At 33.0% G+C, this 14,841-nt stretch overlaps 1 protein-coding gene across 2 annotated transcripts in view; it reads left to right on the top strand.

Moving 5' to 3' along the window:
• Positions 1-8,502, top strand: part of LOC123773433 (tumor protein p53-inducible protein 11) — a 74,776-nt gene extending 66,274 nt beyond the window's left edge. For both annotated transcript variants that reach the window (XM_069317860.1, XM_045767190.2), the window contains one exon: positions 7,769-8,502. In XM_069317860.1, coding sequence (XP_069173961.1) covers positions 7,769-7,842 — 74 coding nt within the window. In that variant the 3' untranslated portion in view covers positions 7,843-8,502. The remainder of the gene's footprint in view (positions 1-7,768) is intronic.
• The last annotated feature ends 6,339 nt before the right edge of the window (positions 8,503-14,841 follow it).

The following is a 14,841-nucleotide window of genomic DNA, read 5'->3' on the forward strand; positions in this document are numbered from 1 at the left end:
ACAAGCTGCCAGCTTCCTGTCCTCATCGAAGCCACTAGAGTGTTAGTGGCCCTAAGGTAAATTCAGGAACAACTTTAGCTCCAATTTGCCTGACCATCACCAGGTGGCAGCTCATGTCACTCAGGGTCCCAGTGCATTGTCCTCGTCACTTATGTGTCTGGTACCTCACACCAAAGCTGCTGAAGAAATATAAGAAAACTCACTTTCGCAAACAGAGTGGTGGACGGTTGAAACAAGTTAGGTGAGAAGGTGGTGGAAGCCAAAACTGTCAGTAGTTTCAAAGCAGTATATGACGAAGAGTACTGAAAAGATGGGACACCACAAGTGTAGCTTTCATTCTGTAACTGCACTCGGGTAATTACACATGTTTGGAGCACTTTCTGGCACCCTAAGGTATGGAGTGTCATGTTCCTTAGGACACTTTGCTCCATGCAGGGCTATACTGTACAATGTTTATTGTTTGTTAATTATCCTTCAGGATTGTGAATCATAATTATCCCACATTACATATCCCTAGCTTATTATTTCACTCCAACTTTGCCTTCAGACTTCTCTTCCCTAACATAGACTTTGTTTTACCTTGCTCAACCGGAGACATCTTCTCTGAAGAGTTATGGTTCTGTCCTCTATAAGTTGACACTTTTGGAAATGCCCTGCTTTCAGGGTATTGCTTGGGACTTGTGATCAAAGTGATGCTTGTTGATGGGGAGTTGTGTAGTTTAGAGCTAGTGTGTGTGCTGCACCTGGCCCTGACTTATATGTGTGTGGGTTTCTTGCACCATATCCGGGACTGCGCTCAGGTTATGTTAAGTGATTCTTAGTTCAGGGCTTCCCTATGGCTTCCCTTCCCTATTTCAGGTATGCCTTCCCTTGCCCCTTAATTGGTGTTATTGGTATGGCTTGCTGACAATGCTTTTGTAATAACACTAATTATAATAATAATAATTCATAAAAGTACAGAAGATGAGATTACCATGGTTACTTAGTAAGTACAATGTTTGAATATTTTATAAGGCCACTAATTATGCACAGCATTTTGGGTGTGACTAATAATAATGGCCCATCCTCCCATTCATTAATGTCCTAAGATGTCAGTTTCCGTGCATCAAGGAGGTTTGTTTGCTTTTGTCTATTTATTGGGTCATGATGAGTCCCTCACTAATTTAGATCATGATATGCTGCTTACAGCTTTCAGGAAACATTTTAGTGTTTTCAGACACTAAGGATTATCCCGGCAATCACTGCAGAACTTGGCTCCTAATCACCAAGGAACTACCGGGGAACTGCACAGAAAAGCGTGTTTTATTACATTCCAAATTTAAAAAAAATAGTGATATCACAAATTTACATGAATATTTGATGCATCAAATTTCTGTATAAAATCAAAATTCACTTTTTTTAAATAGATTCATGCTCTACGTTCTTGATGTTCGATTCATGTTCTTGATGCATCGTTGCTGTTTTTTTTATGCGATAGTTTTGTACAGGGTCCTTCTCGTTTTCAAACGGAACATGGTAGTGTCTGATAATGCCTAAGAAGCAATGATAACATAGAAATAATATGTTTCTGTTGAAATTCCTTTTGTAATATAGTATTGTATCCACTCATACCTTCTCCTTGAGGACACTTCTCTCACCATTCTCTTGTAATTTTCTGACATCATTCATCACATGTTTATTGATATTTATTACTGTAATTCAGTTTTGAGCATGTCTTTTAAACCATTTTTATATTAGTGAAGTGGATGCTTTTCATTTGTCTTTAAGATTATTTCATTAATTGCTGTATTTCAGTTCTTTATTTTCTTTAGAATAAGATTTTTTGTAACTTTTAAAGTCAAAATGCTGTACAGTATTTTATATTTTTGCTTTCATACTGCTTATAAAACAGTGAACTTATTGGGAGATGGACAGGACACTATTGGTTAATTTGGCATTGTGTACAATGTAGATCTCATTTGGTAAGTTGGTTAAGCACCACTGAGTCTGGCCAGTAACTGAGTGGATGACCATACAAACACTCACTATCGACTTGGGGGATCTTAATTTTTTTTTGAGATATATACAAGAGTTGTTACATTCTTGTACAGCCACTAGAACGCGTAGCGTTTCGGGCAGGTCCCTGGAATACGACCCCCACGAAGAATCGTTGTTACAACCAAGTACACATTTTACTGTTGAGTTAAACAGAGGCTACAGTGAAGGATTTGTGCCCAGTAAATCCTCCCCGGCCAGGATACAAACTCATGACAAAGCGCTCGCCGAGCGCCAGGCGAGTGTCTTACCACTATACCACGGAGACTGGTATTCAGAATTTACCTGAATTTACCTGAGAACCACTATCTAGTGACCTTGATGATTGGAAGGTGGAGGTTGTCGAAGATCCTTCCATTTGTCCTGATGATTTTATCAAGCTGGATGTTAAAATTCAGCAGTTTGGCATTTACAGCTTCAGCGGGTAGGCAGTTCCATGTGTTTATAAGCATGGTTAAAAACCATCTCCCATTTTCTGTCCTACATTGTCGCCCAAAAATGTGGACCCTTGACCATATTTTGCCAGTCAGATTCATTTCCAATTAGAACAACCCTTTGTTTGTTTTAACCATTGTTTTATTCATTCTAGTATTATACCATTTATTCTGTGAGCTTGTAATTTTCTTGCCAGTCTTTCATGTGGTACCTTATTAAAAGCTTTAGTGAAGTTCATGTATTCTACATCAACTGGAAGTTCTTTATCTAAACAGCTAGTTACTGTTTCCAAGAATGTGAGCGGGTTTGTACGGCAGAATCTATTTTTAACAAACTCGTGTTGTGTTGATTTTACTAGATTGTTCACTTTGAGATGGTGAATGATTTCCTTCCCTTGGGATTCTTGCTGTGAGCTTGCAGATGTGCGAGGTCAAACTGATCGAACATTAGTTTTCGGCTGAGCTCATTCTGACTTTTCTTTTAAATAAGGGTGACATTTGTTTTCTATATACAGTACTGTATCTTATAATTTACGTTTTTCTTCATGGATTTATACCATCTCCAGAGTTTTTGCTTAGTTATTAAAACTCTTTTAAAAATCTATCTAGTTCCCTGGTATGAGAGTTGAGTTAGTTCTGGAATTATTTTTGCTGTCTGGTGTTGAACTTTCTCAATATGTATACAGTACTTGTAAGGGAAAGATTTACCTGATTTACATGAGGACCACTAACCCTAGTGAACTCGACGAGGACAGGAAGCCAGCGGCTTATTGAAGGGCCGCCCTATTTGCCTTGATGATCTTTTCCAGGTATTTTTAAAAACTCAACACAGTTTTGGCAGTTACAGCTTTGGCGGGTAGGCGGTTCCTACTGCCTACCCGCAGTAGGTATTTCAATAAATATTGCAATTGGTATCCCAATAAGAGTATTGGAATAAAAGAGAACTTAGCAGTAAAAAGTATTTAGCTTCTTGCACAATTACCAGACAACGGCTAAACAATCAAAATGAATATATTGTTAAGCACATACAAGCCCAGGCAGGGAAGGAGAGCATTAAGAATGTTTTCATTAACTTGGGAGGTAAAGGCAGGCTGGCCTGTTCTCAAGGAGTTGTCGAGCTGGTTCCATGGAATAGAACTGTATTGCATGGACTGTGAACAGTACTAAAAGTATAAGATGAGTTATTGCAGAATTATGACCATGTGTAGCTTGTTGTCCACTGCTACCATTTCTTTGATCCTACATGGCATATTGTTCACTACCATTTCTATGTCCACATACAATATGGCATATTGTCACATGCTACTATTTCTATGATCATATGTCCCATATTGTCTTCTGCAACCATTCCTATGCAGACTGAAACAAATCTCAAATTCAATATGTTGGTGTCATATTGTATTTCCACATACAGTACCTAAACTTCAGAATTCCTTTAATGGATTTGATTATCTCCATCAGATTTAGTTGATTTTAAAGACTGCTCCATTCTTAAATCTTGTCACAAACATGTCGTCAACTGGCCTGTGCCCCTTTTCTTAATAAAACTACCAATTCAGATAAAAAGATACTATGGAGTTTTGGGGTATCATAACTTTTTGTTTTCCACAATAACACATTAATAATACTGAAAGGATTAATTATTACAGTATACCAATATTCCCTGTTTCCACCACTAAGTGTATGGATACAGACTGCTTGTTTCACTTGGCATGGGTAACTGCACTTCATTTTGCATGGCTAATTGGGTTATGTTTGTCTTGCTAGCTTATCCTGTCTAGATTTTAATTCATATCATGTGGAAAATTCATGTTCAGAAAACGTGTGTTTAGATTTTTGTTAGATTTGTTTTAGAAAGTACATGTATGTAGAAAGTATTTATTTTGTGGGTTGTGGATAACATATGATCTTCAAACAGTAATTTAGTTTCTGTAGAAAGCATTTCACAAAATAATGTTATATATTTGCCAAAAGCTTTTACGAAGGAAGCATCCTGGCCAAATTAGTCATAGTGTTATAATTTGCTTCACATGCAGAGTAATGAAGAAGTTCTTTTAATGATAAAATATACGGTACATTTATATATGTGCATATACATGTGTTTAAACACTTGTGTTCATTCATATTGGAATGAAAGGGAATGTATGAGTAAGTACTGTATATGTACACCAACACTATACTGTATGTCATTTTTCTTACAAAGAGATTGATTTATTAATATGTATCATTTTGCCACACTATTTATTATGTATGTTGCTGCTATAATGGGCATGCAAATGTTATATGAATCTAATTTTGGAAATTTGACAGAAGCAATATAGTAGGGATGGAAATTATGCTTGTGTGAGTAGTGACTAGAATTGCACCCGCATAGAAACTATGAATTGGTTGGGTGTGTACTTACCTAATTGTGCTTGAGGGGTTGAGCTTTGACTCTTTGGTCTCGCCTCGCAACTGTACAAATATATGTGTGCGTGTAATTATCTAAGTGTAATTACCTACATGTAGTTACAAGATGAGAGCTACCTCGTGGTGTCCTGTCTTTCCAACACTCTTTGTTATATATATTACTTTGAAACTACATACTGACGGTTTTGGGCTCCACTGCTTTCTCACTTATCTTGTTCCAACTGTCTACCACTGTTTGCAAAAGAAAACTTTCTAATATTTTTTTTTGGTACCTTTGTTTCCTTAGCTTGAATCTATGACCTCATGTCCTTGAGGTTGCTGGTTTCAGGAATTCCTCTTTGTCAATTTAGTAAATTCCTGTTAATGTTAAGAACATCAGAATCAAGGAAGCTGCAGAAGGCCTATTGGCCATAAGTAGCAGCTCCTATTTACATCCACCCAAACATATTCATATATTTATGATATTTTGTAAATGGTGATCATATCATCTCATTTTCTTCTATCTTCTAGCTATGGCATATTTAATAACTCTAGCCTCTCATCGTAACTCTTGTTTTTCTGGTCTGAAGCCATTTTGTAGCATGCTTTGCACCTACTTTGCACCTGTTCCAGTTTATTTATGTGCTTCTTGAGATACGGGCACTGTATGTGTGTAATTACCTAGGTGTAATTACTTAAGTGTAGGTACAGGATGAGAGCTACGCTCATGGTGTCCTGTCTTCCCAGTACTGTACTGTGTCATAGTATAATGCTTAGAAACTACTGACGGTTTTGGCCACCACCTTCTCACTTAACTTGTTCCAACCGTCTACCACTCTCTTTGCAAAAGAAAACTTTCAAATATTTTTTTGGCACCATTGTTGTGTGGGAAGTGTAAATGTGAACAAGAAAGTGGAATTGAATGAGGATGGGTGTCAGATGGATATAGAAAGGGGAGGGTTGGATATCTGTGTGTAAAGGTACAAGGGGGGGAGGAGGGTTAGACATGAATGTTTTATATTTTTATATTCTGGTCTTTTAATAAATACAGCACAAATGTCAATGTGTATGGGTATGTGTCGATGACAGCGACACACATGCATGTACAAGCATGCTTATATATTTTTTAATTTTGCACATCATTTGATTTATCCATTTTAACATTATTTTTACACATTTTCCTTCCATTTAGGCACCCCCCCATCTTTATTAATTTAATTTTTACCACCGATCAGGCAATCAGGTCTGGAGGGGGGGGGGAACAAAAATTTCCAAACATATCATGTTACATATACATATTTTCTGTTGTAGGGAAAATTATTGACACACATCAAAACACTGCCCATTGTTGCATGATATATAGTATAGATATAGAACAGTTTATTTACATTCATATCTGAAATTAAATTTTGTTATAAAACATTTTTATTATAATATTATGAATTTTTATAAATATATTCTACCAATTGCTTAACACATCTTTATTATTAAAAAAAGTTTACATTTCTTGCACAGCATTTACATCAAACACAGTTTACTGTATTTGCATATAAAACATGTATAACTTTCAAACTGTGTATATGACTGAAAACTATTGAGTGCATCATTGAGAACACCAGCATTGATGTTGCTTTTTGAGTGCATTGTGAAATATGTGTTAAAAGTAAATGACTTGAAATCACTTGCATACAGTATACTGTATATGTATGTATATATGTATGTATATATGTATGTATGTATGTATGTGTATATATGTGTATATATATATATATATATATATATATATATATATATATATATATATATATATATATATATATATATATATATATATATATATATATATATATATATATATATATAATTATATATATATATATATAATTATATATATATATATATATTATATATATATATATATATATATATATATATATATATATATATATATATATATATATATATATATATATATATATATATATATATATATATATATATGTCTTACCTAGTAGACAGAATGCACTTTTTGACCTACTATGCAAGGCCCGATTTGCCTAATAAGCCAAGTTTTCCTGAATAAATATATTTTCTCTAATTTTTTTCTTATGAAATGATAACGCTACCCATTTCATTATGTATGAGGTCATTTTTTTTTATTGGAGTTAAAATTAACGTAGATATATGACCGAACCTAACCAACCCTACCTAACCTAACCTAACCTAACCTATCTTTATAGGTTAGGTTAGGTTAGGTAGCCGAAAAAGTTAGGTTAGGTTAGGTAGGTTAGGTAGTCGAAAAACAATTAATTCATGAAAACTTGACTTATTAGGCAAATCGGGCCTTGCATAGTAGGCATAAAAGTGCGTTCTGGCTACTAGGTATGACATATATATATATATATATATATATATATATATATATATATATATATATATATATATATATATATATATATATATATATATATATATATATATATATATTATACATACTGTGCTGTGTTATATTTGCTACAGTCATGTTGGGTTGATGTTTCAAAAGGAATAATTGAGTATCAGATGCAAGGATTATAATTTGATTATGGAAATTGCTCTAGTGGCTCTAGTATATTTGATTGACATTTTTTCTTAATGCTGCTTTTATCCATTAATTTAAAAGTTATGATAGCAGTTGATAAATTTATTTTCATTTTAGATATCAACTCAACTTGCGTAAGGATGTGAATTTAAGAATATCAGTGTTCGTGCATTTGTCTGTGGATGTATCCAACACGAACGTTAACTGTAACTAGAGTATTAGCCTTGAAAGTAATGTTTCTGTAGATGTTTTGCCGTAGTTGTAATATGCTGTACTGTATTTAGCTATAAATTCAGTGTGTTGGGACATAACACTGTGTCTTGCCTTTCAGCTGGTTACACTCCCATACGCGGGCAGAAACCGAGTGGCTTCCGGCAACCCAGCCAGGGCCCCAAAGAACATTAAGGAATGATGGCTGAGCAGCTGTGTTGCAGTAGGACTGGGGACCCTTAACCCTTACACTGTTTCAATCGCTATCTGCGATTTCTTCCTGTGCTCAAATCACCATATGTGATTTAGCCTTTGGGTTTTCAATACTTTTTTCCCATGCACACCTGGTTGTAGAACTTTTAAATAGCTTAGCAGTTTAAGGGTTAACAAGGGTCAGATCCTATGATTAATAAGGGAGGGTTACGATGGATAGGGTTGGAAATGGGACCTACAATGCACTACTGCAGAAATGTGGTGAACTAAAGCCATTTTCTAAATTCTTTTTACAAATGATAATTATTTAACAATAAATGCAAGTTGGAACTTGTATCTTATATTACTGAAGGCACAAATGAGATAATTTATGCTATATTTTTAACATAAGTGAAGAAATATTACAGATAAATAATAAATCAAGAACCTACACTGTATCAAGGTTCTATGAAATTTAAACTCTTGTTCAAAATTAAAAAAAAAGTATAAAGACTAGTAAAGATTTACTAATTGTAAATGAACTAGATGAAACTTAGCCTCATATATTTTTGCACAACTTCCGTGTTATCCATTTATACCTGCATCCTGGACATTTTACACAGTCTATTAAGGTTTGATTTCATATATATATATATATATATATATATATATATATATATATATATATATATATACATATATATATATATATATATATATATATATATATATATATATATATATATATATATATATGTCGTACCTAGTAGCCAGAACTCACTTCTCAGCCTACTATTCAAGGCCCGATTTGCCTAATAAGCCAAGTTTTCCTGAATTAATATATTTACTATAATTTTTTTCTTATGAAATGATAAAGCTACCCTTTTCACTATGTATGAGGTCAATTTTTTTTTATTGGAGTTAAAATTAACGTAGATATATGACCGAACCTAACCAACCCTACCTAACCTAACCTAACCTATATTTATAGGTAAGGTTAGGTTAGGTAGCCAAAAAAGCTAGGTTAGGTTAGGTTAGGTAGGTTAGGTAGACGAAAAAACATTAATTCATGAAAACTTGGCTTATTAGGCAAATCGGGCCTTGCATAGTAGGCTGAGAAGTGCGTTCTGGCTACTAGGTACGACATATATATATATATATATATATTGGTGTATACTGGCAGCAGGTTTTCTTTCAAACATGTTTCATTGAATATGACCGCATATTCTGTATTTATTATTTTCTGGGAGTAAGGACAAGACAAGAACATATCGATGCCAACACAGAAGACAATGTCCAACATAACAGGCCAATTACACTGGATTAATATTTGTGTTTAGATAGGAGATGCCTCGTATGGGCCAATAAGCCTTCTGCAGCCCCTATGTTTATCCCTTATGTATCCCCCATGTTTTCACCTTCATTGTATTATCACCTGACCTAATGCGGGTATAAAATCAACTAGTATTGTAAGATCTGTTCACTTGAGAATGAACCATGGAGGTTCGAAACGTCGTGCAAATTATACAAATAAGTGTAATACACTCTATAGTAAATCACTTCTTTTCTTCACCTTAAAAGTACGAAAATGAGTTTTGGAGAACTCCTATTTCAATTAAGCCCTGATGCTAAGAAAATAGTTAGAGGGATAGAAGCCCTAAACCAGAAAATAATAAATACAGAATATGCGGTCATATTCAATGAAACATATATATATATATATATATATATATATATATATATATATATATATATATATATATATATATATATATATATATAATATACATACAGTATATATATATATTTATAATATACATACAGTATATATATATATTTATAATAAATTGTACTTAATAGCCAAAACAGCACTACTTGGCCTAGTATGAAAGGCACAATTTACCGAACAAGCAAAGTGATTTTCTTTATTTTCAAATACTGTACTGTAATTCTTTCCAAATTAGATTACTGTATTTCAATTAGAATTACTGTATTACATGAACATGAATTACTGATGTAGTTAGATTAGGTTAAATTTTATCGAAGTTCTATATGTTAGTGTTAACAAATTAATAAATTCAAATCATATGTAATGTAATGGAAAGCTTAATCATTCCATAATTTTTTTTACAGTATAATATTTCAGGAAAATTTGTCTTGTTAGGCAACTTGACCTTTTAGGTATAATATACATACATATATACATTTATATTATATTACATATATATATATATAAAATATATATATATATATATATATATATATATATATATATATATATATATATATATATATATATATATATATATATATATATATATATATATATATATGTCGTACCTAGTAGCCAGAACTCACTTTTCAGCCTACAATGCAAGGCCCGATTTGCCTAATAAGCCAAGTTTTCATGAAATAATATATTTTCTCTAATTTTTTTCTTATGAAATGATAAAGCAACCCATTTCATTATATAAGAGGTCAATTTTTTTTTATTGGAGTTAAAATTAACGTAGATATATGGCCGAACCTAACCAACCCTACCTAACCTAACCTAACCTATCTTTATAGGTTAGGTTAGGTTAGGAAGCCGAAAAAGTTAGGTTAGGTTAGGTTAGGTAGGTTAGGTAGTCGAAAAGCAATTAATTCATGAAAACTTGGCTTATTAAGCAAATCGGGCCTTGCATAGTAGGCTCAGAAGTGAGTTCTGGCTACTAGGTACGACATATATATATATATATATATATATATATATATATATATATATATATATATATATATATATATATATATATATATATATATATATAATACATACAGTGGCACCTCGACTTACGATTGCCCCGACTTATGATAATTTTTCGAGTTACGATGTAAATTTCATCGAAAAATGCGACTTGACTTACGATAGTGTCGTCAACTAACGATATTTGTTGGTACACGTTTGGGTCGACCGAGTGCATGGTTCCCGGTTACGCGGGCCAACCTGCCTCAGTTTACTAAACCTGCCCGCTTAGTGACAATCACGCCTATAAGAAATTCCGTTTTTGTGGTGATTTTTTGCTTTTTGAACATAAAACTGATTATTATATATCACACCATGGGTCCCAGAAAGTCGGTGGTAAGGTTCAACCTAAGAAAATAGTTGTGAGTTGAGGCAGTAAAGGATATCCCTTCCTCATTAAAGAAATGTGTGAAGTATGGGAAGAACTGCAAAGTTTTGTTGAAAAAACTCACCCAGATAAAGCTGTAGCAGGCCATTGCATTGACCTATTAAATGACAATGTGATGTCTTATTACAGACAAGTGTTAAAATGTAGGGAAAAACAAGCGTTTTTAGACAGATTCTTAGTAAGACAGGCAAGCAGTGAGCCACAAGCAGGTTCTAGTGGTGTGCAAGCAAAACATGCCAGAGAATGTATCCCAGAAAAGTCATCACTGCCTAAAGTTATAATGGAAGGGGACTCCCCTTCCAAACAGTAACACCTCTCCTCCCCCCTCCTCACCATCTTCCATATGCCATCAAGAGACCTCCATAAAGGTAAGATAAACATTTGTACTGTATTGTAGTTAGAGAACAAAATTGTATTCAGTATAAAATGTATTTGTAAGTTAATATTTTGGAGAGTGGGGGACGGATTAGTTCAATTCCCTTTATTTCTTATGGGAAAAATCGCTTCGACTTACGATCTGTCTCTGGGAATGGATTACCATCGTCAGTCGAGGCCCCATTGTGTGTGTGTGTGTGTGTGTGTGTGTGTGTGTGTATATATATATATATATATATATATATATATATATATATATATATATATATATATATATATATATATATATATATATATATATATATATATATAATATAATATGTAATATAAAAACTTGTATACATTACATATAAATAATGTTATAGTATGTACAATGACCAAAACACCATGGGTAAATTTGGATTACATCTTTGATAATCATTTCCTGCACTCCCTACCAAACTGTTATTGAAACACTGGTAAAGATTGCAAATACGGTAGTGTACTTGAAGAGAGGAAAGAGACCCATAAAAAGGATGATACCAGGACTTACATAACATAATCAGAGTGAATTTTGTATACATAAATATTTTTAAAATCTCATAAATTATGGCTACCAAAGATGGCAAGCTTATAGATATTGTGCTGTAATAATACTGTCTTCAAGGCACAGTCCTCTAACACAGTACCACTCAATATTGCTGACAAAATTGTTCCTCTCCCTTTGTAACCAATGTGCTACAAAGCAAAATTAAGTTTATTATAATCAGCAAATAGGATAATGATTTTACCTGCACTTTGATTACTAGTTGTTGTTTACGATTCTCATTTGATTTTAACGCCAAAGCAGTGTGTTGATTAAATAAAAACAAAACTTCAGCCCCATTAACATGTTCTTAGTTGGGCCAGTCTGTTGAAGTGCATAATTAATTAAAGAAAGAGTGTTCTGCTGTAGTTTAGTTGCGGTGTAGACCCAACGAACACACAATGTAACCATGTTATTTTTATGTTGTAACAACACAATAACATTGCTACAATGTTGTGTGTTTGCTGGGGTTGATGTTGAGTTGTGTAAAGAGCAGCCATGAAGGACATGTATATTGGTTGAGCCTGCGTGTTTTCACCGTCGGTGCTCCTTTTTATTTATTCTCTTGCATCCAAATTCATGATCATAATTGTGGATGTGCTATTTTGCATTGCAAATTGTATTTTTGTTTATACTGATTAATTAGCTTCTTGTAGCAATTTATTATTGTGAATATCAGCAGGATAATAGTGGGGGATTTACTTACAAGCATCCGAAATTTCCCGAGATTCAAGAACAGTTTTGACTTACAGTCATCAAGCTTCCATGGCTGTAATTTTTGTGCCAAATATTTGATAAATCACAATAAGTATTAGTGCTGTGTATTTCCTAGTCATAATTGCTTTTTGTTGAAAACATATCTAATTGACTTTTTATTCTAATAAAAATTTCAATGAGGAGAAATATACAGTAATATTATTGGTAACCATGGTTACCAATCATGCTTATATAGTCACTAGGGTACAGCATATCTGTATGCAATTGATTAACATGTTTGTTTTGAATAAGAATTGATTACAGTGAGACTTAAAGAGGCAGAACTGTAATGCCTACTTTTGCAAGTGATCTCTTAATTTTTCTAAATGCCCTAACATCATTTCTTTTCTTTGCCAATATATTAAATAATTTTAACTAGATAAAGTGTGTTATATCTTATTTTGGAATAGATCATTTCTTCTTGGGGGAGGGGGGGTAACTAAATATAAATATAATTAGGCTTTCCAAGACCCTATTTACTATGCCAGGCAGACTAAACAGGCCTATGAAGCTCTTAAATTTCCATTCATAGACAAATCCTAATGATCAATATCCACACTGCACAACATTGTGGTAATTTTATCCCATTTATCCACCGCACTGCTCCATTCACTCTGTGATTTGTTTCTGTGCTACACTCTCCATATGTGATTTTTTCCCCCATTTAATTTGTTGACTATTTTCAGACATGCACACCTTGATGTAGTACTTTTAAATAGCTGCACTATTTAAGGGTTAAATTATATACAGAACTATGAAATTTCAATTCAGCACGATTTTTTTTATTTTTGGGTTTTTGCCCTTGAGTAAAATGTTTGAATTCTGAATATGTTAGAGCAGTAGTACTCTAGAGTGGAGTTTAATTATAATTGAGAAGGAAACAATAGTGCAGTATGTATTGTAGAAGGAATTGAATCACATAAGTAACCCCTTGGATTTTTATATGCATACATTTTCTTTGTTTATCTTAATCTTTATGTACTGTACAATATATTTATTAGATGAAAAACTGAACCATCAATGGAATTACTAAATATATTCTCTTATAACAAATTGTGGTACTATAGTGAATCGTAGTCATTACTCACACGTATTTTAAGTATTGTTTAAGATATATTTTCTAGGTAGGTTACAGTAATTGTTTTTTGTTTTATTGATGAATTTTTAATTAATCTTTATTAAGACCTTTTTATAACAAATATTCTGCAATAATTGACATAATCTATTACAGCAACTAGAGAAGGCATATAAAAAGTTCTTCAGTACTAGTGTGTTCACATGCAATATTTTTCTTGGTTAATGTTTATTTTAGTTTATATTATGATCAGTTCACTATTTTTTAAGTTTATCTAATATTTTTAGCTAGAATGCTGTTTAGTATATGCTGCAACATATCTATAATCTGATTCAAACTATTACTGTATTCTCTGATATCTGCCGTGTGAATACTATATCTTCTTTTATATATCAGAACCTAGGTAAACATAATTTTAACCTCCTTGATAGTCTTGGGTCTGCAGAAATCTATTGGAAACATAATATAACTAAACAGGTATCAAAGTAGAAACGTAACACTTTGAAGTTGCTGTTCTATATACAGTGCTTACGACAACTTGCATTATGCTTACCCAGTGCTGTTCTCAAAACTTTCTTAACATGAATTTGGGAGCATGAATTTAGCCCTTTCAATTATAAATGCTCCAGTTGTGACCATGTGAGATGTTATCAGCCTTACAGTGGAAACTTTGACAAAAATAAAACTTTCCCTTGTAAATTAGAGAGAAACATAACGGCTGCTTGGTCGTCTCTTCCACGGCTGGCAAGAGCTCGCCATGTCACACACAACATGTTACTGTCTTCTTCTTCCTGCAAATTGGACAAGTCATATAAAGTTTATATTCAGATATTTGTATACAGTAATTAGAATAAGATAAAATCCCTCAATCACTTCATGTAATACAAATATTTTTAGGTATATTTGACATCTTATCCTATATGTTTTATGTTACAATACCTGTACAGTTAATTTATTAGTAGTAGTGTAACTGTAGAATGTAGAGCAATTTAAGCAGAACTGCTACTACATATTCTATAACATAAATGTGTAAGGTCGCTGCTAAAGCATTACTGTTATGT

The sequence above is a fragment of the Procambarus clarkii genome, chromosome 89, assembly GCF_040958095.1.
Source record: "Procambarus clarkii isolate CNS0578487 chromosome 89, FALCON_Pclarkii_2.0, whole genome shotgun sequence".
NCBI lineage: Eukaryota > Metazoa > Arthropoda > Malacostraca > Decapoda > Cambaridae > Procambarus > Procambarus clarkii.